Raw genomic sequence first — 26,674 nt, 5'->3', positions numbered from 1 at the left:
GGCTGACCGCCTGCTCCTGCCCAGGGTCTGCATCTCAGCAGCCAGCGGACAGGACGGAATGGCAGCCAGCAGCACTGGGGAAACCCCCCAGACATCGCTTGTTCCAACAACAGAGCGACGAGCAGAAATACTGTCCCTGTCCAGCGCCTTTGGCGCAACAGCCCGCCCGTCAAGGCAGTGCCTGAGACGGGAATGGCGGAGCCCGCTCTGAGGGCGGGATGGTGGAGCGCTGCCCGGAGCTGGAATAGTGGAGCTGTGCCTGAGGCGGGAATGGCGGGGCTGTGGCTGAGGGGAGAATGGTGGAGCTGTGCCTGAGGCAGGAATGGCGGGGGCTTTGGCTGAGGGGAGAATGGTGGAGCCTTTGGCTGAGGGGAGAATGGTGGAGCCTTTGGCTGAGGCGGGAATGGCGGGGCTGTGCCTGAGGCAGGAATGGTGTGGGCTTTGGCTGAGGGGAGAATGGTGAAGGATTTGGCTGAGGGGAGAATGGTGGAGCTGTGCCTGAGGCAGGAATGGCGGGGGCTTTGGCTGAGGGGAGAATGGTGGAGCCTTTGGCTGAGGCGGGAATGGCGGGGCTTTGGCTGAGGGGAGAATGGCGGGGCTGTGCCTGAGGCAGGAACGGTGAAGGATTTGGCTGAGGGGAGAATGGCGGGGCTGTGCCTGAGGCAGGAATGGTGTGGGCTTTGGCTGAGGGGAGAATGGTGAAGGATTTGGCTGAGAGGAGAATGGTGGAGCCTTTGCCTGAGGCGGGAATGGCGGGGCTTTGGCTGAGGCGGGAATGAAGGAGCTTTAGCTGAGGCGGAGGGGCGGGGCCGCGGCACGTGACCCCGGAGGTGTGGCCGCGGCACGTGACCCCGGAGGTGTGGCCGCGGCCGCGCGCCCCGTTCTCATTGGCGCCGCACCCGGAAGAGCAGTGGCGCCTGCGCGCTGGGGCCGCGCTGCTCCCCTTTGCCGTGATGGAGGCGGCGGCGCGGCGGCGGCCGCGGGAGCAGGAGCAGGAGCGGCAGGAGCGGGAGCCGGGTGATGGCGGCCGGGTGCTGTCACCATCCCTGTCGGGACAGTCCTACTGGTTGGACCTGTGGCTCTTCATCCTCTTCGACCTGGCGCTTTTCTTGCTTATCTACCTGCTGCCCTGAGGGCGCGGCCCAGGTGAGGAGCGGCGTTCGGGGGCGGTCGGTCCGTCCGTCCGTCGGCTGTGCCCCGTGGAAGGAAAGGTCCGCTTCAGGGGGCCCCTGGGAGCAGCCTTGGCATTCGCACAGCCCCGCCTCTGAAGGCCTCGGGAGCACAAATGCCTCTCAGGAAACTAGTTCCGAATCACCCCCAGCTTTATTTATTTGTTTGCGAGATTCGGTATCAGCTCTTCTTTCAGGCGGTGTGACTGATGTTCCTTATATGTCAGTATCTTCCGAACGGCTGTACAGCACTAGGAACATAACCAGACCTTTTCTGTTCCTTGTAGGGCCATTGCCACCAAGGGAACTCTCACCTGTTTCGCACCTTATGAACACAGGCGGTGGAAGAGAAGGAGCTGTGCGGGAGAAGCACCTGGGAACACGACCCCACTCGAGTCTCGGTGGAGAAGGCACATTTTTATACTGTATCGGGATAGATCTCTGTGTGTCACAAGTGTTACTGTTCAGGTTTTACCCGGTTCCTGTTCGTGTGTCCTAAACTGTGCCTTAAAGTTCAGGTACGACAGACTGACCGTGCTTTTGTGATTAGTACTAAAGGTCTGTCGTGCAGAAATGGAAGTATGTGTTTGAATAAAATCCACTGAAAGGACACTCTGCACAATAAAACCCAGCAGCACTGGTGTACACTGAAGTTGTAACTCAGACCCAACAGATGAATTTTAGCCAGGTGTTCTGTTTCCACAAAGTTCATCCTGCTGGGTTGATGCTCGATGGTTTCCTATCACACTGTCCTGTGTTTTTCCTTTCTTCACCTTCAGCAGTTACTGAGTCCTCTCAGGCTCAGTATTTATAAATATATACATATATAAACGTGTCAGTGATTAACCCAGCAGCAGTGTCCTGTCCTCACTTACTGATGGAGATAAATCAGGTTCTGATTTCCTGTGAAGGAGGAGCTGACAAGAGCAGCCTTGAGTCACTGGCAGATGACACATAAAGATCCCTCCTCCTCACTGTCCATGGATGGCTATAAGTAGACAGTGACAGGTAATTAAGAGGTTTCAACATACATTTCTTCTGTCTCACGTGAGGGAGACTTTCAAACCTGTGTTAAAGGCAGGAGTCCTGCAGTCCTGGGAGAAAGGATAAGAAGCTGAGCACATGGAGAGGTTTTTGCAGGACAGATCTGGAGGAAGACAATTTTCAAGCTGTGGGTGAAGGGGGTTTAGTCTTCTTTAGCATTTTTCCCGTGGGAATACTAATTTCTAATTCTGAGAAATACAATCCATGCTTGGTTGATTTTTTTTTCCCCAGGAGTACATACAACAAAAATAACTAGATTGCAGAGACATGAAAGTGCAGAGTGGTTCAGTGTCTTCCCACACAATAAATGAAACCGGGCCAGGATGAGGTTAGATAAGAGGAAAGAGCATCTGTCTATCCTATTTTTATTCAGTTGTTAAGACAATGGTGCTGTTGGCCGTGGTTTGTTTCCTGTGTCAGACTTGAGCTGTAAGAAGAGAGATGCTGTGCCCTGATTTATCATCTTTGGCTGCTGGTACCTGTGAGATCAGTGGTTTCAGTGATCTCCATGTGCACAGCAGCCCTCAGCTGTGACTGCATTCTCCAGACACCAGAGTGGGGGGTCCAGGTTTTCAAATGAGGCCGTTAAAGGGAAAAGTTCACTACATTCACTACTTTTTCTTACCCTCCTCTGGCATGATAGCACAAGTGAAACCCCCAGGGAATAACCTATCGGGAGAGGACTGGAATGGTGCTCCATTTCTTTTTTGATAAGATGGGTGAGATTTAAATGCTGTTAAGGCTTAGAAAGCTGAATATCAAGGTATCTTCCACTAATTTTGTTTTCTCCTTCAGACAGATCTGACATTAAAGGTTTTGCTTACCTCAGAAAACCTCAGAGCTGACAAAGTGCAGGCTTGTGCTGCACTGGGCTCCAGCTATTCCATAGGCACATGGAGCTCCTGAATACACAGGTCCAGACAAATTTTGCTCATCTCTAGTAAAGACAGGAAGGTAGCTCATGTATCTGTCAATCACTTGTCACCAAGTCTGTGGGATTATGGTATAAAAATGGCTTTATGCATTTCATAGCCATGTAAAAAGTTTAATCTGTTTAATAGCTTTACGAACACCTGCTTCAGAATATGAATTTTACTGTTGAGAAAAGATAACCAAACCACCATCTCCACAAAAACTTTCAATTATCAGTAGCAGCATTATCTGTCACATTAAAAATGTGGTTCTGGAAAGCCAACTTTTTTTTTTTTTTAACATGGAACACAAAAAGAACAGACAACAAAGCTTTTAAATTTTTATCTTGATGTTTTGAACAAGTAGAACTTTGCAAGTAAATAATTCTAAAGACTGAAAAATATATTAATTACAAGACTTGTTAATATCTTTACTGTTACAAAAATTGTCTAGGCTCTTATACAAATCTATAGCTGGAGGGGGACATTTATAAAAAAATAAATAGGCACCCTAGGTAAGTTAAACCGAGTTATCACATATTAGTTAGCAATATTACGTACATACATACATGGAGTGCAGAGTCAAATATAAAAACGAAGGTGCCTGGATTAGCAGTCTATTTAATCATGAAATACCTGGTAAACATGGGTCACAGAGGAAACTGGAAGGATTGCTCCAAGCTAAGCCAGGAGACTGAAGTACACCTATACAGGTTACTGCAGATAATTTAGAGAGGAGTTTACCAGTTGTGCTTACTGGGAGCTCATTGGTATCAGTCAGAGGCATTCATGTTGCTCGGGTACACAAGTATCAACATTGCTATGCATATTTAAAAATAAGTCTTCTCACATCGTTCACAGTTGTTGCTGTGCTATCCATACATAAAAATACTGTCATTTCAAATACAAGGGTTGTTTTTCGCAAAACATTTTACAAATTGTACATTATTTACAAACTCCAATAATCTTGGTTTTTACACAGGTAGTAGAGGACAGTTGTACTTAACTGGCTATGTATATTATGTAACATGGCTAGATGAACTAGAAAAGTTTAATTTACAGGTTCTGAAATTTCTCTTAAAAATATTACAATAGGAATCACCCAAATTCTTACGTTTTTAGTGTTCTTCTGTATTCAACTGATTTTCTTACAAAAGGATCATTGCTTAAGTTGCTGTTTTTACTAGCAGCCGTACAGAAACATGCATATTATTTTCACTATAAATTCTAGAATTCTTTTTTTTCCCCAAGTGCTACAAGGAATTTTGATCAAGAAGGTAGAAAGAAGGTTAAGCTGAGATACCTGATTTGTTGCATATATATAATGTTCCAGTTCTACTGTAAGGTATATGTTATTTGACAGAAAAAAACCCACCTCACCTTGCCACAGAATAACCAAAACTACTGGTTAAATGTTTAATTAAACATTTGGATAATTGTGCTAAACAAGTGCCATCATTTGGTTGAAACACATATACATAAGGTTATAAACATGAAAAAAAAAAAAGCCTTTCTGACTGACAGTACAAGTACGAGTGTTTATTATGCATATTTAACCTTCTGGCATTATTTTCATACTAAAAGGCATTGATGTTTAGGTGTAATCAGCAGCACCCCAAGTTAACACTCTAATGTGAATAATGGAAGAGATTTGCCTTTTTGGGTCGTGTCAGGCTTTGCTGCCTCAGCACTCACCAGATGGTTCTGTGCACTGATTTAACTAAGCAAATAAAAACCAAATAAACCTTCCTCCTTGTCACTGAGATTAGTTAGGTTAACAAAAGACAAGGTAAACTTCCAGAGCTGCCAAAACTGGAGACAGAGTGAGAGAGCAGAGGAAGAGGAACCTCTTCTTTCCATGGCCCCTTGGCTGCCACATTCAGCCTGATCTGCTAATGCAGACCACATCCATGTGTAGGACTGTTCCAAACAGGAAAACGTGTTAGTAACAAAAACCCCCAAAATAACCCAACAACATCAAAAAAAACCACACCCACAAAAAAAAAACAACCCATCAGATGTGCAATCCCCATGAACCAAAATGCCAAGCTGGAAAAAAAAAGGGGGAGTTTAATAAATAGCAGCATTGACTTCACATGCAATTGTAGAATAAGTCAGAGCTAAACGTAAGTAGGAATTAATTACTTCTAAAATGTTACAAAATTAATCTTTCATAGTTGCATAACCATATTTAAAATCAGCATCCTATTCTGGTTATACTGGTTTGGAACTTAGGAAGTTAGATTTAATAAGTATAGAGCTTAAAAGGTGAACAAATCTGATAAATGTGTTTAAAAATGTACACTAACAGAGCAGGGGTATTAATAGGAAAGTATTACTGCAGTTTACTTCAATTCCCTTTGAAAGTCTTATTTAACATTTGCAAACCAAAATGGTTCTTAAATATTATCATTATTATTATTATTATTATTATTATTATTATTAAGGCTTTTCAAATAAAAAATAAATCCTCTGGGTAAACTTGCATTAAAGACACTTGAAGGTTTGTGAAAACTCAGACTCTTGAGAGACACTGGTTGAAAAAAAACCATGTCACCTCCTGCTACCTGTGAGGACAAATACTGCTCTGTTACGGCTACATGTGCTGCATTAGTTGTGGTAGCATGCTCATCCCTTTTGTGAGTCTAAGAACAGAGCGACCAGAGTCTGAAGGAACACTTCTGACGCTGCAGCTAAAGCAGACCTTACAGGATTAGTAACATTCAGCCGGCCCCGCTGCGGCAAGGTGTGCACGCCCCAAGGGGCCACATACCAACTGAAGACAAGCTGAGTAACAGAGGTAAGCGTTAAGGCAACTAGAGTAACAAATCAAAGAACCACAAGTTTAGCACCTCTTCTCCTCTGTTTGCATATTTGTTTGAACAGTCACAGCTCCCAAACAAGTCCAGCCAGCCGGGTACCTGGTTATCCCCACACACACACACACACAGATGTGAGGCTGTGCCCCCTTACAGACTGCACGAGATGCCAAAGTCACGTCCAGGTGCGAGTTTCTCGAAGAACCTATCGACTGCAGTGTATTCCTTCCGCATTTGCCTTGTACCTCTGTTCGGGGCTGGGATGCCTGGGCTCCAGAGTGGCAGGGTATGTGGCATTCACATCTACTGCAGCCGCTGGAGGAGGCTTCTCCTTGTGGAAGCTTGCACTCTCTGTGAAATACAGCTTGGGCCTCTGGTGGTACTTCAGCCTGTAGGTGTCAGTCATGCAGCTGTCTACTGAGAAGTAAGTGGTCAGGGACACGCTGTCGTGCCCATCCACACAGCCAGGGCTGGGGCCCGTGTGACGAGATCCTTTCTTCAGCATGTTCTCAGACATGGTCCAGAACTCGTTCAGCGATGGGCGAGGTGGAGAGTCCAGTCTATGAACAAACACTTCGTTCCCTGGAAAGGGTTCTCTAAGCCTTTGTTCGGCTGGGACCGCACCTGCTTCTGATGCAGACTTTGAAGGTGCACCTATTTGCCTTACAGGGTTATTTTGCAGCGCTTCCACTGACTTTCCATCCACAACGGAGTTACTCTCTGAGCCTGCCGAAGTGCTGAGAGCATATTTCTTTGGAGGTAAGGGGGGAGGGACGTTCTGGTACACGGCTTCAGGCACCCAGAGGGGATCTGCTCTCCGGAGCAGGTGCTCGCCGGGAGGGGCGGGCAGCAGGTTCTGATGTGCACAGGGCACCAGCCCCACCTTGGGGCCCGGAGTGTGATGGGACACGCCTCGTGTGGGATGGGGCTGCAGCTGGGCAGGGAGGGCAAGGTCACTGTGGAGGGGCTTCCTGCCGCAGGCAGTGTCTGGGAAGGGGTGGGACACGCCGTCCGCACCGTGCAGCGGCACGGTCACCTTCTCCAACCTGTCCACGGGGAGCCACTCCGAGGGGTGGGGCTCCTCTGCCTTCTTCTTGCTGTCTGACTTCACAATCTCCTTGACAACTGGCTGGAGGGCTGACGATGGGAAAATCTTCCTGGTGGTCTCGGGCATTTCAGCTCTGAAATACAAAACCACGCAGGGTATGTGTATCCGTAAAACATAGGAAAAGGCTTGGAGAACAGGGACGTTTTCAAACACAGCCTTGGTAAACTGCTGAAAGATTCAAACTGGCAAGAGAATTGGGATCTGTTCAATAGGACACAGCCCTTGGAGTTTGAGTTGTATTAAATTACTCCAGAGTTTCTTCTGTTTGAAATGCAAATGTGCCCCAAGAAGGTAAGAGAAATTCCTTCAGCATTCAGGACCACATCAAATATGACCTCTGCTCTCTTCTAAACATCCTTGTGACTCTGATACATCCATTTTTCAAATACTGGATGCTACTTTAAGTTGATAATTTTGTATTTAGATTCTTGATTTTTATCTGTTATATATACTGTTATAGATACTGAGCACCTAGAGTTCATATTAGAAACAAGAAGATACAGCAGTAACTTCTAAACACAAATTAACTTTTTCCCCCCTTCCAGACAAACTTTTCAAAGTTTTATGGGGTGACTGCACTAACCACAAATTGGTTAATCCCTGCATGTTTCATATAATTCCAAACAGAAAAACATTAAATCCCTCTGTTTCTGGTAAGATGGTTTCAAACCCTCTAAGCTATTTGGTGACACTGTCAGCATCAAAATTAAAGACAGAGAGAATTTAGACCCATCAATCATGCAAGATTCAAAAGGATTTGCCTGTCAAAAATATTGAGGGCCTTAAGTGCTTCATACTGATCATTGTGACATAAGAGAAATCAGTATTTCTTAAACTATTACAGAGGAATATGCCAGCACTGGTTACCTCTTTACTGGAGGACTGGGCACTTGCAAACGTAATTCTGTTGGGAAGCCAACATGAGGATGAGGTCTGTAGTTAGCTTCAGAACTGATCTGGTCTTTCCTCAAATCTGGGGCTAGAAAATAAAATATTTCAAAATTAACAGATATACAATCCAATTCCTTTTTTGTAATTCCTCAGAGAACACAGAAACAAACAAAATACAACAGGACAATCTCTTTCAAGATTTGAGATTAATAAAAAAAAACCCGTTATGAAGATAATCTGTCGTGGAAGGTCAGATCTTAGAATCTGGAGGAAATTTTCTACGTTTTCTTGTTACCAGAAAACAGGTAATTATCACAATTTTGAAGTCCTGTAGACATGTTTTCAAGATCACCCTAATATTTAATCTGCCTAAAAGCACATTTTCAAAGGAAGCCTTTCTTAAAAGGCTGTTTATTCAAACATTCAAAGCCATTTAAATTACAAAATAAGAACTATGACTTGTAAAAATCCGTTTTGTGTTACAATAATTAAGTGGAATGCAGAGACTGGGGGTGGCTTAGGTTGTTCTGTTGTCTGTGGGTTTTAACAGCTCAAACCCCAGAGCAGACCTTAAGGCTCACAGTGACACTGGGCAGACACAGGGCACTGTCACCCACGTGCCCCAAACACACAGCACTGTGTGCCTGGGCCAGCACTACTGCACTCCCATTCCAGAAGCTCTTTTTATTCCCAGGCAAAGAAACATTCCCTGAAAACACACAAGTTGTGAACAAGGCAGGTCCTAGTGAGCAGGAAATCAGGGAAGCGTTGAAGTATTTGTGTCAACACCACATAGAATAGAACACTCCCTTGGCAAGTGAGAAGCAGCAGTCTGTTTGTTTAGAGATAGGTACTCCAACTCTTCCCAGGGCCATGATTATCACACCATGACCATTAATATCAGTCACCTGCTCTGAAGCCACTCAAAAGAATGGATTCTTATTTTTATCATTATTACTATTAATACAATGGCATCTTTTGTCTATGTACAGACTGCTACGCCTACTTCACTTGTTGTTTCCCTAAGTTTAAGCATTTAAAGTCTTGGAACTTTAGACTCATGAACCCGTGAGCCAAAACCCTAACACTGGAGCAGAACTAAACTGAAAACTTTGGGTGTTGCTGTTTGGTGATTCTCGTTTTGACAGTCATTATCTGATGTGAGACGTAAAGACATGAAATCTCTGCTCAAGACCACGGGCAGCAGAGGCCTGTGGAGGAGTCCCAGGCTCTGGGGGCAGTGCCAGGAGAAGGCAGCACAGGCCAGGAGCGGCTCCTTCGGGCACATCCAGCCGCGCCAGGTGCTCCGTGCCCACGGAATTCCAGCCAGCTTAAAAATAGACGTGTTATTTTCCCTGCTGCTGACAGCACAGCCATGCACGGTTAAAACCAGACGTCCACTCCATTGGGAGTTCTGGCTCCACATTCTCTGCAAGCCTAAATATGGGACACAAGAGCCCTGCTCAGCTGGAGCCTGGCAGGCTTATCCATGGGTCCTTAAGAGGTGAGCAATAAATGAAAGGTAATTGTGTTCTGACATATCAACCGGCCTGCTTTTAAGATTTACAGGCATCTGTTTTCATATCTGGGTAGTCAATGCAGATTTTCAAGAGATTAACATCCAATCTACCAGTAGGACAAAGCCCACAGGTAGGTCCTGTCTCATATCTCCATTGACACATGTGCAAAAATCTGCCAAGTCCAGCTTCTGTGGGGAAAAAAATCCCAAACGGAAATAAACACAAAACCCCTACAAAAACCTCCAACAAAAACTCAACTCCACGTTAAATTCAACTTCCTCTTTATAGGTTATAGCTGCACAATTCCTGGATTTGCTTTTTAATCTTTTCTAAGTTGTCAATAAAAAACCCAAAAACAAAGTGTAATAATTATTGTAACAAATATTGTAGCAGATCTCTCTCTCTTAGTCCAGGTATTTTCTCTATTCAGTTGAAATTACTCGCAAATTTATTATAAGTTTTGGAAATTTGGAAGTTTGGAAACAACCTGTCAATCAAGGAAGCAAGCATGTTATAACTTGTCCAAAAAGGAGTGTTATTTCTGAAATACAGTGACCAATCTTCTTTAATTAAAAAAAAAAATAAATCCTTATATTCTAGAAACTTTACTTTTGGAGCAACATTCAGTTGCAAAACCTTGCGTAGGTATCTTTACTTCATCATTTCAAGACGCTCCAGTAAAGGATTTATTTGTTTCTATTTCATGGTAAGTAAACTAAGCAGCTACAAGCTTTAATTCTCTACTCATTTCTTTAAACGTGACATCAATGTACATTGACTGCACCGTAAGGGTAAGAACTAGATTTAAAAGCAGTTGCATGTTTTAAATTATTTCTATAAATGTACAGTTTTCCTAAGCATATGAGCTGCCTTTTTCAGAGTTATGGCTGGTTGGTGGGGTTTTCTGAAGTGACACCTAAGCAAAGGCAATTTGGATTCTTCTTCACACTCTAACCAGATCTTCAGAATGATTCTAGATTTCAGTTTGAGTTGTCTCATGCTATTAAACTGAACAACAGGAGAACCATTAAAAAGCAATGGGGAAAGCCATCAAAATTAGTAATCTTTCTTTAACTTGCAGAACATGAGGTTGGAAATTTTGGCCTCACACTGCTCATGCCTCAAGTTCTTTATACTCAGAGGAATTCTGCCTCCACAGCTTATCAAGTTCAAACTTCAGAAACACCAAGTGGTTAATATTAATCACGGATACTACATCTGCTTACTCAATATTGACATTTTCCTGCCAAAATCTGACCACACAATTTAGGGCTTGGCCTTGAGGGACCTTTGCTTCAGTACTGCAGTTATCCACTGCTTAGTGCCCGTGTAAGGAGCACCATTTGCTCTCCCAATCGCTGTGTGATCCAGTGTTTCTATCTTTACAATGTCCTGACAATAAGTTTATTTTTGTAAGTCAGGGACAGAATTCCTCAAGTGCTGAACAGTAGCCTCATTCAGCTCCAGTAAAGAACAAGGAGCTGGTAAAGCAGAGTTATACAAACTGTGGGCATAATTAGAAGCCCAACATTATTTCCATAAGAAGTTTTCCACACAAAAAAACCACTCAGACATATTGTTTTGGAGTTGCCATGAGAGCCTGACAAAGATCCCTTACATTCCATTCCTCTCTCAGCAAGGACTGAGCATTTGTTTTTTAGAGTCTGTTTTCTGGGAGCCTGTCTGGTATTTACCTACCAATCCACATCTCGTTGTAGTATTCAGAGCTGGAGCACAAGGTAATAACACTGAGACCTGTAAATGACTGCTGCTGTCCTGCCCAAAGGTGTCCTGACACACTTTTTGACAACCCAAAAACCGAGTCCAAAGAAATCTTTAAGCCCACAGACATGTACAATTATCAAATTCTTCAGATCTCTTTTTGGTCCATTGATCACTTCCATTAGGAGTATTATTTCCCAAAATGGAGCTAAATACACGCATTTTTTACAGGAAGCTATTTAATAATTAGTTACTGAATGAGAATAACTGAATAGGTGTGATCCAATCATCAACTTCTTTATGATGTCTTGGAGGATCACATGGAATCAATATACCTTTTTAAAGAAAATGCAGGATGCATGTTGAAAACTGGAAGTATTTTAAGGTACTCTTTCCAGAGAACAGTCCATTGCTTTAACCCACTCTTTTTCATGTCTAAAGAGTATTTTAAGTATTTTTAATAGTGTTTTTCCCCCTTTTTTGTATCAAACTGTGCTTGGTACGAATGGTCTAGTATAGAACTAAAGCAGAAAAACTCTCATGCAAAACCAGACCTTTGCATTCCATGCTACTAATTTTTGTTGGTTTGGGTGGGTTTGTTTTTTTTTTTTTTTTTTTTTTTTGTGGTTTTTTTTTTTGTTTTTGTTTTTTTTTTTTTTTTTTGTTTGTTTTTTGTTTTGTTTTGTTTTTTGTTTTTTGTTTGTTTGGGGTTTTTTTTGGGGGGGGGGTGAGGGGGTGGTGTTTATCTCTTTTGGTGGTGGTGGTTTTTTTGTTTGCTTTGTGTTGTCAAAATAGGCAAACACCAAATTATCTCTCTTTCTGCACCAAATTCGAGTAAGGACAGAAAAGGTCTAAGTGCTGTGGCAACACCCCCACTTTAAGTCCTCGGAGAAACTATACTATACATTATTTGAAAAGAAGTATGATATCTATAATAATCAAATGTTTCCTGAGGAAGTGGCCTAATATTTATTGCCCCTCTTTGTACAAGCACACTCCCATTGTTTCAGCAACAGCAGATAATGATTTTGGCTGGCCTCAGGCTGACCTATAATATTTATATGCCAAGGCATTTATCAACTTTATAAAACCCCGGCAGACATATTAGTATGTAAAAGGAAGTGGACTTCCTTATTACAAGTGTTTCTTCCTGATACTGCTTTCATATCTAGGAGGAAAACAAATGGTGCCACAGTCCACCCAGACATTAAAAAAAAAAAAAAAAAGTCTTGCTTAGCATCCACCAAAAAATCTCCTAGAAAAGCTTCTGGGGAAACCACAGGGAGTGAACCAAAACACCATGTCATCTCTGTTAGGGTTCTTTGGGTTTTGGGGCTGGGAGAAAGGGAAATTCTGGTACATCTAAACAGCTTTTGAAAACGTAATTTTTATATGGGTTCTTACCATGGAAGCTCCTGTTCTGCTGGGGTACTGAATGTACCACACAGTCAGCTTTTTTGGGTGGCAAGTTCTGTTCACTGTAAAAGAAGCACATATGTGATCACAGACACCACTGATCATCTAATCCAATTTATTTGTAGGTATCAATATCTTAAGTCAGTGTAACCAGTTAACCAACCTTCATCTTGCCCATTTTCCTAATCTGATAGTTTGCTATTCATTAAGTCTTTGTTTCGTTAACAAATATTATTCTAAGTTGTGATTGCCACTTGGTATCTCATTCATATTTTTTTTATTTAATTTTTTTACCCTCAAACTGGAAACAAAACCTGGAAGATCACAGCTACAAACCCAAAAGGAGATAAAAAAAAAAAAATCAGAGGATTTACTAAATCTTGCTGGGTTAGGTAAGCAGAAAACATGCATTACTAATCCAGACAGGGAGCTGAAAAACACCCTGCCAATTTCTACCTTCCACAAGAGTAAGGCAGGGAAGAAGATACACAGAGGCAAATGTTTAATTAAAAAAAAATCCCAAACAAACCCCACTGTTATTGAAAGGACAGGAAAACGAGGCAAATACTGAAAGAAACATGAAGAATGGAGTTAAAAACAAACCAGCTTTTTTTTCCAAAAGAAAAAAAAATTTCTTTTTCTTTCTAAAAGAACTGTCATGTAATTAATTTGTATTTGGGGGAGAGGGTATGAGACAGAGTCTGAAAGGTTGGCAGGGAACCAGTAGGAATTGCCAGCCAGTTGAAATTACCAGTCATATAAAGCCCTTCTCAAAGTCCCAGGAAGTCAGTTGTATTTTGATAAAGTATGTTTCTTTCTCTCTTTGACAAATGTTTAAACAAAAATGTAAGCAGCTTCCTAATGAACTGCACTGTTTGAAATTTAGCCTATTCTTTCTCACAAAGTGACACATTTGGGTGCCCCACTGCCCCTTGGGAATGCTGAAAAATGAGACAGTTTCAACTGGGCAAAATCACTGTTTGAGGCAACCATCAAACACTGAAAATACAACCAGGAGTTGGAGTAGCTTTATACATAGTTGTGTCACTAACCAATAAAAGCCCACCAGGTTGTTGCACAGTGGGATTTTGTACAGTTTGGTGGGAGGGAAAGAGTGGGACAAAGGGGAGAAAGGTCAAGGCCCTTTCCTGTCCTGCTATTTGCCATTCTCTTTTCCTGTGAAATAAGCTGCCATGGAGATACAGGTCTGAAAAAATTGCTTGGATCTAGCAAACTAGATCTATCAAAGAGACCAGGCTTGGGCTCCCAACTGTGCTCTTCCATTTTATGGATACAAACAAGATTTGAAAGAAGAATGAACGGGTTTCAGAAGGATCTACATTCCACATACACTTTGTAAATACTCAATACTGAAAACTGCATGTGGAAGGATTATAACTTTCTGTCTCAAGCATCACATGAATTTAAGTTGGAACAGACCTCTTCAGATCATCAAGTCCAACCAGCTTCGGTAATTTTATGCTTTTCTGCAAAGCTTTATTTCAGACAGGTCAATGAATTACCAAGTGACCAACATGTATCTCAGGTGACCTAGACTGAATTTCTGCACTGTGATTGGTAACAGCACCCAAGATTCACCTACTGCCATTCCCATCTCCTTGTCAGGGCCTGCACCAGTGTTACAGGTGTCATTAATACAGACACAGTGTTATTCCATTACAGATGGAAAATTACACAGTCTAAAAATCTTGTAAGTAAAGAAGTGCAACAATTACTACAAACGAACACACCCTGCCCCTCAGCAGGGTTCAGCAGTTCTGGCTCAGTGCCTCAATAACTGGCTCAGTGCCTCCCAAAGAGAAACCAGAGTGAAGGTAAATTGAACACTTAATTGCCCACACCCTTATTTCTAGATACACTTTAGCTTTCCACATACCTGACTTCAAGCAAGTTTCAAAGCATGTTTTCCTGGGTGGTTTTGAAGAATACACAAACATTAGAACAGGTTATTTTTCCATAAATACAAATTATGCCATCTCTAAGAGCACTAGCATTACCTGCAGGAAGGACTTTCCTTCACATTCTTGGCATCTGCTGCATTGATTCCTTCAATAACAGGGGAGTCTGGATTTGCAGATCCATTGCTGATATGGTCACTGCTTTCATACCCAGATTCTGTCCTCTGAATTTGCCAGTTATCACCATGGATTTTCCTCTCTGCAAATCCTTTGCCTTTTTCAGCATTCCCTTTTCCCTCAGAATCCAGGGAGCTTCGACTTCCTGTATCCTGTTTTGTCTCATCTTCATATATAGTCATTAAACCCTTCTGCATCTGGCTCTCCTTCGGCCAGTGGTTAAAGCTCCGCTCCTTCTCGTGCTTAGATTTACTGCTGGGGTTTGCTTTGTGCTTTGGGCTGTGCTGTTTTTTCTCAGTCTCACTGAAAATGCTGTCTACATTCAGTGTCTCTCGCATTGGTTTCCACCCTTTACTCCTGCTCCTGCTGCTGCCTTTGTCCCTGGAGTCTTGGCTGGTGTCCGTGTCGTAGCCGGTGACGCCGTCGGCCCGTGTCCTGAGCGCCGGTTTCTCCCCAGCAGGGAAAGGCTCTGGCCTGTTTGGTGCCAGCAGGTGTGCAGAGAGCTTTGCCTGCTGAGGTGCTTGGCTCTCATGCCTGTAGGGGCCCCTTCCCTGGCTGCCGTAGAGCCGCTGATCCGCGCAGTGCCTCAGTCCATTCCCCACCGGAGGAGACCCCGCCTTGCCACTGGAGCGCTCTTCCCCAGCCAAGTCTTACGAGAGCAAAAAGGAGAAAAAGCTCCATTACAGTTCTCATTGATCTCTCACAGATTTGTCTTGGAATGGATTTTAATGATTGTCACAGTTCCAGCTGCCCTGCCACAGGCAGGGACACCTTCCACCAGACCAGGTTGCTCAGAGCCCCATCCAACCTGGCCTTGAACACTTCCAGGGTGGAAGCAGTCATTTAACTGATATTGTTTAATATTTCTTACAGTATCCCCACAAATCCAGTATGTATTTCAGAATACTGAAAACTGGGAAAGCCTAATCTCACAGTGTAGTCTCTCAAAAGGAGAAAAAAAATCTGCACGAGCAGCATCGATGCAAAGAGTTATTTAATCCATCGATTGTCTGGTGATATTTTTAAAACTTACCTCTTTGTCTCCCAGACTCTTTCCTTGGTCCTCTGTCCACATCTTTCCGTAAGGATGTGAAGTTTCTCATGTCAGCAGCTTTCTGGGCACACTCTCTGGATAAATCCTTTAGCCTGTCCTTTTGTTCAGTGTATCCTAACTTGGCTGCAAAAAATACTTCTTGTCAAACATCATTACTCAAAGTAATTCATCACCAAAACCCACAAACGTATTTATGGACAGCAAGATTTCATTTTTACTGTTAGGACGACTTAAACTGACTAATCAATCATTTCATACAGACTAACAAAGTGATATTTCTTTCCAACCATAAGATCAAGTCACTTAACATACAGGGCTACAAATAATGCTGATAACACAGTATTGCTGGGGAAAAGGGCTCCTCAAGAAGCCAGAGACCCAGAGCCACACCTCAGCCTCAAGTCACTAATGTACCTGTTAATCAGCAACATCACTGGAAAGCCTGAGAAATGGAACAAGGCCTCAAGAGCCACTTCAGCTAAAGAATAACAAAGGTATTAAATATTCTGCATTTACAGCTCTCTCTGGAAACTTAACACTCCACAGCAGATACTCAGATATTACTTAAACATAAAAGAAGTCTCTGAATAACAACTGAGCCAATGATGGATTTCTTTTCCCTTAGAAGTAGTTCTAGTCCTGAGGTTAGAACCCACCTGAAATGCTATCAAATGAAATATTTCATAAAAAGACATGTCTGGTTTTTTCTCTGGAGAGGGAGAAGTAGGGACTACATACCTGGACCTCTACCACCACTTGCTTGAATATGGTTTCTACTGAATGCTGGATTATCTGGCTGAAGCTTTTTATTACTCCTTTGATTAGTGGAATCTCCAATTCCATTCTCTTTCACATGGTCTGATTTAACAGCAGAATGCTTTTCAAATCCTGTCAAACAACATATTTATCTTTAGAAATAAAAGGCTTCCAATTTTAAATTTTCAATCTAAATTAAAAAAAAAAAAAACAACCAAAAAAGGTTTTAATTGTGAATTTAAAAGCCTGAAGAGAAACATCACCAAAAACCACACTACATTTCAATATACCAGGCAATAAGGTTCTGTAATATTTTATATACTGCCATATTTATAGTGGTATCCTGCAGTGAAACAAGGTCCTCAGTTTTTTGCTCCCTGAAGTAATCTATGTTCTATTGCTACACATGATGTAAAGAATAGCATGTCAAATGCAATTTGCCTTTTATTTAAGTTCCTTGTAAGTTATGCTTAGCATTAAATTTAAAAAGCCAACCTGAGGCAGCAATACAAATTACAGGACCAAAAGATTGGATTCTTTTTCCCATTACCCTCAATTTGTATCTCCTTATTAACAGGTCTAATACTGAGTATAGACACCGTTCTCTTTTCTTCTGAGACTCTTTAGATAATGATTGATTAAAAGTATTTCAGAACAAAGCGGCCAATCCAATTTTTCTCCTTCATAATCCCCATTCCAGAAATACAGCTGATACTGTTATCAAAAAAACCCAAGATACATCTAATTACCCAGGTCTTCCCCATTTCCTCCTGCTGCCTTGCACTGAGACCAGTGAATAATCTGCTTTGGTGCATCTTCTGGAGACACAGCTGTGCCATCTGGGTTAGCATAAAATAGCAGCAATGGCTGGAAGTGACACCGAATGCACCTGGACACCACGTCTTTCCATTTTGTTCCAATCTAGGAAAAAAACCAGCAAAACAAAACCCCAAAACATCATCAACAGTGTTGAACGCAAATATGGAAGGAGTAATTCATGAAGCGAGAGACAACAAATGCCAATTCCAAATGTACATGAAGATAGAACATTTTAGCACTGTGGTTGACACAAATTGCAGCCAAAAGATAGAACTAGTACTGTATGAGCTAAAAATCAGAACATCATCCCTACAGATAGAGCTGCCAGTATCTTCTTTTTCACTAAAAGAAGTACAAATTCAACAACAGACAAGTGCATGAACACTACAACATTCAGCATTTGTAAAGCACAACCATAAAGCAGTGAAACCAATTCTAAAGGTAATTTAAAAAAATTAGTTACAACACTGAATGTTTGTTAAAATAAAAGAGTTGTTTGGCTTTCTTCAACAACTGGTGTCAGAAGAACACTCTCCAGAAAAGACCCCAAAATCTGGTAGGAATAAAGCCAATACTTACCTCTTTTACATTAGCATCATCAAACAGCACCCATTTGCAGCTCTTCGTGTGAAAGGCAAAGGCACAGTAATGTCGGCTCGTGTAGCAAATCATTCCCACAAGAAAGAGCTCACTGTTTTTGGCATTTTCATCTGTAACCCTATAAAACAGCTGCAAAAATGATTACAGTATTTTAAAACACGTGTCAAACACAGCCTCAATTTCCTGACCTACTACCGACATTTCACCAAGGCAACTGGTATTTAATGTCCTGTTGTGTTACACAATTTTTCCTGAGCATAAATACTGATTTTTGCACTGACTACATCTATTTTAACTTTTTTTTTTTTTTTTTTTTTTTTTTTTTTTTTTTTTTTTTTTTTTTTTTTTTTTTTTATATTTGAAGGAGTAAGGTATTAATGCTCTGGAATAATTCCACAAATTTCAAACTGAAAATTATATTCCTAAATTTTCAACTAGGAAGTCTCCCAGATTAATCATTGTACTTAGGGACAAAACATTTCCAACAGTACTTTTTCCTCTCACAGAAACTACATCAAGAAGCACATTATAAAGAACTGCAAAGGTAGACATGAACTTATAAATATATAAACTTTACATAAAGTTAAGTCGTGCTTATAAAACACCACATGCGAATATTCCTGTTTTTTATATATTCACACAGACACGAAATAAAAAGTAAAATTAAATTCTAGAAAAAGCAAAGAGCAGGTTTTAGGTCAGATACCCCTGGAAGATAAAGTTGCGTTGCCAGGTTCCGCATAACCTCTTCTGTCAGATCAGAGTGCTCTGAGTCCCAGACTAAACCAATGGTGACAATCTCTGGACAGTTCATAAGAACACGACGAATTTTTATTTTTTGACCACAATTACTCTAGAAAAAAGGAAAGAAGAACCACGATGAGAAGGAAAATAAACGTGTTTAAAAATTCGAAGTCCAAAGGTGAGGCACTACGCAAGAATTAGTTTAACAAAACAACCCTGCAACATCTTTAATTCCAAAATGTAGTTATGGTATTTGTTTCCAACAATTTAAGGGTAACATTCTTCATCATAAAACCACTTTGATGAAGACTACAGCTTAACCTCTATATCCAATCACCACCTTAAAACAAATCTCTGTAACTGGAACAATAAAACATAAGCGTAAGAGCTTTGTTTGTCCTAAGCTGCCTGCTCTGAAGCAGCAACACAACACTTAACCCTGCTATTAGAGGAATACTTGTAGCCTGATTTAATATCCTAAAAAGTCCTCCCTTGTATCCCAAAGTAATGCAACATTTTTGTTTACTTACAGGACACTTCCTGTAGTCATCAGCAGTATTTGCTGCCTGCAGCAATTCCGCAAACATTTCCGGCTTGAGACGTTCGTGCCTCTCCATCATTTTTTCTACCTCATTACTGCAAAATTTAAATTACATTACCTATGGCTCTCCCTTCTAAAGAGGAACAGGTTTCAATTAACTGTACTGCATAACTAAAAAGAACACACACAGTGGTAAAACAGTAGCAATACAAAATCTTTGTCAAGCCCTCGCTACATCTTGCTTTTGAAATCCAAATGCTATTTTTGAACAGTATCTCAAAAATATGTTGCAACAAAAAAATACACGTTAATTTTTAACACTTAAAAGCCTTTCTCTGGCCTGCTTTGCATTTTATTAGAAGAGTGTACATAGAAAAATGAGTAACAAGAATAAAAGCTCTTACCACAGGGCTGTGGTGGAAATGTAACGCACAAATTCCGTAAAAGGCAACGGATCTGATGATGCTCCACAACTGCGACACACACACTACAAAAATAAAAACACGTTTGTTTTTCTTTGTTAAGGAAAGAGAAAATAAGGCGTTTGCTAAACAAGTCAAATGAAGGTCTGACCTGCTCATACAGCGTCATAGCAAACTTCTGGTGAGAAATACAGGATTTTGAAGTGCACATATCTGTTTCACTGTTTGGCACTAAGTGGAAATGAATCCTCTCAAGGATATTTTCCTAAAAAAAAATAATAAAATAAATGTAATGATGAAATGATGAAGTCAGAACACATCAAGAACATTACAATTTAGTACTCCAACTGTGCCCCTTGGCTCCAAATTCTATGGCTGCAATGAGTTTGTGCCCTGAATCAGCAAGGCCATTTTTTTCCTTTTGCCAAAAATACCAGCGGCAATGGGAAGAAGTGAATCTATTCAGGTAGATCAGACAGGTGATCAGTTCACGAGTCCAAATGCATTTTGAACAGATGGAGCAGTAATAAGAGGCTCTCCTTCATGACTGCAAGATCTCAAACAGCCTCCTGACTGAGTTCTGCACTGGATTTTCCTACATATGTGAAGAAACACCTAGCAGGTAGGAATGAATTTGTGGATACTCCCAAAGGATGTGCAAAGCTGAAAGTAACTGAAACAGCAACAATATTTCCTGCTCCTCAAATCCATGTCTGAAGGTTAATACTGCAAGTGTTTTATGGTGAACATTTTCATTGTCTAACACAAGAGCTCTTAGGAAGGTCTCTTTACCAGAGTTCTGTACAGAGTTCTCCAGACACCTGGAATCACCTTTAAAGGCCACAGCAGTGGCTCCTGTATTTTAGTAGGACAGTACACTGAGGCAGAAAGTAACTACAGCAATATCTTCAAGTATTTGCTCACTCCTGGGTAAGAAAATAGAAATCTCTTCTGCAGCAAAATCCAGCAATGAGCTGGCCAGTTGTAGCCCATTGTATTTCAACAGCTGGTGACTCAGTACTTCAAGGAACAGACAATATATTCAAGTCCATAGGTGCTTCTCCTGAGGAGATAACCTTTCTCTCCATCAAAATATTTCTAGGAATGACTCAGAGTCATCATCCTCACCAACCTCCTCCTCTGCTTCAGCTACAGAGTTAAGGGAGGAAAGCAAAGAAGAAATTTTCCATCCCCCTTACCTGACACTTACTCCATGTGGCCATTGCCCTAAACCGGCACAAGAAGCTCAGCAGGATTATGTTATTTGCATCCTCCCCATGAGCCTGGAGCTACCCAACCCCCTAAATTAACATAACCCTACTCAACCCTCAGGAGGGCACTTACAAAGCATTCTGCTGCATCATCCATGAAGCCCAGCTGGAAACGCTGCTCGTCCTTGAAGCTCTCAGCCAGGGCATGTCTCATGTTATCTGACGGCAGCGCCTTCTCCCGGCTGTGCTGGAACTGGGAAAAGATTGCCTAGGAAGAAATGCAACGGGCCCTTAGCTTCATTAACCACTTGGCTACACAGATCCATCGTTTCGTGCATAATAAATAGGTGAAATACTTATATTTAGAATGTTTATAGACCCCTGGTAACTTACAAAATTACTGTTTTCTCTTCAAGTTACTACATTTGTATTCTGCGACTGGTTCCTCTACAGGAAGTTATGGTACCAAGCTAAACACTGAACCTGTAGAACAACAACGTACAAAATACAAAACTAAAAGTGATTGACCTGAGCTCCCAGAGGCAACATGAGCCCTGTTCTGTAATTATACAGCTTTTTTTAATTTGGCCCCTGGAATAGCAGTTCATCCATATGTATCTCATGTCTATGGATGGGGTGTATTTCTTAGGGCATAATGCAGTATCACTGATGATTCACTAAATAATATAACATTTACAGCTTAGGAGGGGAGTATATCTTTATTAAAATTATGGATATGAAAAACCTCCCATAAACTGGATAGAATGCCAATAATCCTTGCTAGGAAATTAGCTCAGTGCTGAACCAGTGCACACAACACAAGAGAAAAGGTCAATATCTGCAGTTCTGGAACATGATAATAAATTGCACTTGGTTTTTAATTCATTTCCCAGAAGAGAGAGTTGGCTGCTACTTTTCTTTTTGGCAGATTCCCACCCAAGTGAGCTCATCATTTAGCAAGTAAAGGAGGTTGATTCTGAAAGAACTGAAAGTTAAAAGCTATTAAATGAATTACAGATTTGCAGATATTTAAAGGTGTATTCCCCAGTCAAGAAATCTAAGTCAAACTTCAAGGAGAACTGAGGAAAATCAAGACACAGTAAATCAGAGGAAGCCATGTAAAATATAAATAAGGACATGTATTCTTCACATAGGCTTCCTATGGTGAAAATCTGTTGGATGGAAGGCAAAGATAAAACAGAGATGCAAAGTTCCACTGATAACAAAAAGTAGAGTTTTAACCATGGCACATTCCAGGGTGTCTCTCAAGTATTTAATCTTCCCTTTCAAAACAAAAAGCAGGGACTACTGACAAAAATTACAGCCACTATCCCCATGTGAACATGCAAAACGAAGTTTTTAACAGATCTGCTTTGAAAACATTTATCACTTCCTGTTTTGGCTGCTAGGTCATTTTTTTTGGTATCCAATATATCTTTATATAAAAAAAGCCTCAACAAGTGCAGACAGGTATGCCCAGTTTATTGACCTGCATAGTCCAAGTCCCAGAATTTATTGGATATGCTTCTAGTTTATAAGAGAGGCTGGTAGAGATAAAATATCCTTAATTGTTAAACAGGTAAGAAAGGTTAAAACAGCCTGAGACCACAAAAAACCCCAAAAAACCAAACCAAAACACAAAAATACCCCCCAAAAAACGACCCCCCCCTAAAAAACCCAAAAACAAACAAACACACAAAAGAACCCCCACCACCAAAGAACCCAACCCAATCAAAAAATCCATCCAAGTCACAAACAAGTCACTGTTTATCCTCATCCAGTGTGTACATATTGCATGGAAATGAAAATGTCCAAGATTCTGAACACAGAACAAACGGAATTACTCAACCAGTTCCTCAAAGAGCCAAGACAGTAAAACCAGTAGTGTACAGAACAGCTGGGGACAGATGCTTCCAAATGAATTAACTACTCTGTTTTGAGGTCAGTACACAGGCAATGGAGTTAAATATCACAGGTACTGTTAAACAAATAACTTACACCATTCTAGGAAACCCCAGAACCCTGCAAAATTTCTTCTTTAAAAACAAGAAAATATTTCTCTTACAAACGTCTGTCAAAAATATCCTTAAAACTAAATTGCTTCTTTACACAAGCATGACTTGGTCACCCAGGGATAAGCATGATACAGAATTTTTTTTATTTTTTTTTTAATTTTCCTTCATTTTGAAATATAGTTTTTCCAGATTTTTTTTTATCTACCTTTAAAGCACAAAATATGCAGGCATCTCCTTGACACACGTGTCCAGTCAAACCTCTTAAACTTCGTCGAAATATGTCAAGTTGCCATAATACCTATAAAGAGAAAACATGTCATCAGTTTGATGATGTTCTTTAAACAAATGTTCTTTAAACAAATGTTCTTTGTTTAACACAACATACAGTAGATTTTAATTGGCTCTTTATTTCGCATTACATACAAATTAAGTACCAACATTACTGCAGAAAATGTGGATTTTCTCCATTCATTTGAATAATTTAATGAAATTAAATCAATAATGAAAGTGGAAATGAAAGTTTTACATTCAGCACTTAAAATTTTGATCTGTCTTTTAAACTTTTTGAAACAATGTATTTTGGAGAAAGAGCTGAAGTACTCTCAAGGAAACAAGCAGCAATCTGAACTCTGTACACGGATTGTAGCAGTTTCCTTAAAGCTCTAGATAAAAGTATTATATCCTCGTGGTCTCTTATCAAAAAGATTGCTGAAATACATTTGTTTTTCCACGGATCAAAATAATCCTGGTGCTTACACAGGTATGTTTCTACCTTTTATTTGTGTAAATACCCTACAGCATTGGCTACACCACACTGCTTTCAATACCTAATGTCTTGGGTACACGTGAAGTGAAGCAGCTCAGAAAGTCGTCCCTTAAAAAAATAAAAATAAAACCCCTAAAAATGAGTTGTCAAGGGGCACAGTAAGACAACAGCTGCAAACCCAGGGGGAAAAAGATATCCTATCTATAAATATATAAGCTAAAATGAAATAAGATGCATCGGCAACTGAAAGTCCAAAGCTCAGTTCTGAAGGTTGAGCAGAGGTTAAAGGAAAAGAAAGAAAGGAACACATTCCTCCCTGTAAAAGGACAGCCACCAACCATCTGCCACTGTTTGATAAACAGCACTGGGTTGTGAAGCTGTAGGATTGTCTAAAACTACAACTAAAAATTACTTAGGGCTTCATTACAGAGCACCTAAGTGAAAATAGCAGAAATGCAAGAGAATATGGGTCGTGCTGCTCCCACCAGATGCAAAACAGCTAAGACTCTAGAAAAACTACAGTACATTTCTATTTTAAATACATATAGATACCATACACACCACACAGCTATCTATATTTCTCAGCTTTAATTTCCCAGCTTTAAATCCACACCAATTTTAAATCTTCCAATTTTTAGGCAGTCTATGGCTCTATTAAGCCCTCTGCCAGTTTGAGAAATAATTTTGTACAATTTAAAAAAATTCAGATCCACAATCTGAGCATTAAAACAAGTACCTTGTTATAAGGAGAATTCCAAGTCATATTTCTTTTGTGCCAAGTGTATCTCCTACTCTAATTCCACAAATCTTTCTTAAGATTAGAATCAAAGCTCTCACTCTCTGTGCATATTCTGACACACCCCAGTATCACAGGCTCATGTGCTACTTCTGAGAAAACTGGATTTTAATAAAAATAGTCAATACAAGTAGTAACAGTTGCCCAACATAAAAAAGTGTTATAGATTTTGGAAGCAATTTAGCTATGTTTGACAGAAACTTTACTTTTAAAATTTAAGCAGAAAGTTTTAAAGTTTTAACTCCTACATTTTCAAATACAAAAGGGAAGTTTTTCAGATATTCTTGACACGCGCAAATAAAATTCTGTGCAAAATGAAGTATTAATACTCTCGATTCTTCACAGTTAAATGCTGAAAAAATAACTTCATACAGTGTCTTATTCCTACAATTGCCATTTTTGTTTCCCACACACTCTTAGCAAAGTCTGTTCAAGGAATGTTTAACAGATGAAGCTTGCTCTTACCTGAACAGCACTATTAAGAAAGCAGCTGTTTTGTCCAGGTTCATTTAATAAGCCTTTCGTAGGGGCCAGGGACAGGATACTTCCAGGCTGATAAACTTTTCCAAGGTTACCCCCAGGTTTCCTTAGGAATTTCACCCATGCCATTATTTTTCAGCGTTTATAATCAAAATGTTCACGCTTAGATATTTAAGGATATGATGGGTGCAAGGCAAAGAAGGTGGTTCTACAATAATATTTCTAAAGTCATGGCATTCCATTCAACTCTGTGTAGTAGTAACCATCCACGGGCTCAAGTCCATTTTCCATGTGCAGCTGTGAGCCATCCCTCAGGATCAGTGGACCAGTAAAAATACAGCTGAACAAAGTTTTTAACCCTCAGTCTTAAAAAATGAAAACAGCGGCATCCAGTTAAGGTGAAAACATGTTAAAAGTCATTAGAGTACAAGTTCTTATTAAGCAGGTTGCACAGTAACTGACTTCTTCCAGGGATATCAATAAAGTATTACCATAAATCATTAGTTGTATTATACTGAAAGTTTATATGTGTGTCCATATATATATATATATCAAAGAACTGGAAAGTCCTTGTCAGGTGTTATACTTTGGTTCTCTCATTTTGTTCCATCTTCTTTCTCACTTCTAACTGTAACCTGTGAAATATAATCCAGTTTAGAAGACTCCATGTTTATTTCATTCTCTTTCCAGTGAGCCTGAAATAAGAAAGAAACAGAAATTATTTTTTAAAAAAATAAAAAATGGTAAAGAGCTTCTAAATTAGAAAAGAGATCACGGCTAAAACAACCTCTAACTCTAAAGGGAAGATGAAATAACTAGGAAAGAGAAGAAAAAAATCACCACCTAAAATTGTTTTTAAGGCATAAAAATTAAGTTATTTTATCTATCATAATTTATTATCTTCTAATTTCTTACACATCTCTAAAAACCAAAATAAAATTGCTGTAAAGGTTCTCCTAATAAGAAGCAACATCTTATAAAAGGACCATTTAATATATGAGTTATTCCATCTTTGAATCTCCAAGTCTAATACAAACATTACCAAAAAATAAATCTTTTTATTCAACACTCAAAAAAAGCTAAGCTGGTTTTTATTTCGATTTCATGGATGGATTGTCAGCTAGTACACAGCTGCCTACTCAACACTACATAAATGTGTCATTAACCTGGCTGCATTCTCAAAGCAACCAGAAAAACAGTGCTAACAGCAATGCAGGAACATTCTGCTTGCTGCCCCACTAAGCAATTCCAAGATTTTCAAATTCCAGCAATAAGGGTTGTTTCTCCAGTTCTTGAAGGAGCATGCTGAAGGTTAAATGAGTCCATTTCCAGAACATCCCCACAACCACATGTAAAGCCCAAGCCATGATCCTCTCACAACAATGGATTATTCTGTCGGTTTGGCATTACCACATCACCCACACAAACGCTTGAAGGAACAGCACAGAACAGAATAAATTTAAATAAACCAACACAACTGAGGGAAATGCATGTGTGGGAAAGGAAGAAGGGAAAAACAGAACAAGAGTGAAATTTGGGCCTCACAGATATTCACCTTAGATTTCACAAACATACTAAAGATATATTGGTATAATTCAAAACCTGCAGCTTCTCACTACAGTTTTTTCCACCGTGTAAACTTACCAAGATTAATGAGGAGCATTAAAAAAACAAAAATTAATTGTGTAGTTGGAATACAGTATAAACTGGACGAGAACTTTGCTCAGCTCAGGACAAGCAACACCACATTCAGACCAAACCATTCTACAGCTCT

The 26,674-nt window shown here is 40.4% G+C and overlaps 1 protein-coding gene and 1 long non-coding RNA gene across 2 annotated transcripts; one reads left to right on the top strand and one right to left on the bottom strand.

The window, feature by feature from the left end:
• The first annotated feature begins 917 nt into the window (after positions 1 to 917).
• Positions 918 to 2,019, top strand: LOC136360801 (uncharacterized). Its single transcript, XR_010743510.1, has 2 exons — positions 918 to 1,146; positions 1,457 to 2,019. It is a non-coding gene; the product is annotated as an uncharacterized lncRNA (long non-coding RNA).
• Positions 2,020 to 5,558: 3,539 nt separating this feature from the next.
• Positions 5,559 to 25,277, bottom strand: USP53 (ubiquitin specific peptidase 53). Its single transcript, XM_066318409.1, has 15 exons — positions 24,886 to 25,277; positions 23,064 to 23,156; positions 20,977 to 21,111; positions 19,784 to 19,897; positions 19,615 to 19,697; positions 19,200 to 19,305; positions 18,632 to 18,778; positions 17,905 to 18,054; positions 17,256 to 17,427; positions 16,489 to 16,638; positions 15,730 to 15,873; positions 14,619 to 15,345; positions 12,589 to 12,662; positions 7,919 to 8,030; positions 5,559 to 7,124 (listed from the first exon to the last, which is right to left on the bottom strand). The coding sequence occupies exons 1-15, from the start codon at positions 25,027 to 25,029 to the stop codon at positions 6,149 to 6,151; spliced, it is 3,327 nt and encodes a 1,108-aa protein (XP_066174506.1). The 5' UTR covers positions 25,030 to 25,277; the 3' UTR covers positions 5,559 to 6,148.
• Between the last annotated feature and the right edge of the window lie 1,397 nt (positions 25,278 to 26,674).

The sequence above is a fragment of the Sylvia atricapilla genome, chromosome 4, assembly GCF_009819655.1.
Source record: "Sylvia atricapilla isolate bSylAtr1 chromosome 4, bSylAtr1.pri, whole genome shotgun sequence".
In the NCBI taxonomy this organism is placed as follows: domain Eukaryota; kingdom Metazoa; phylum Chordata; class Aves; order Passeriformes; family Sylviidae; genus Sylvia; species Sylvia atricapilla.
This window is presented reverse-complemented; position numbering and strand designations above follow the sequence as displayed.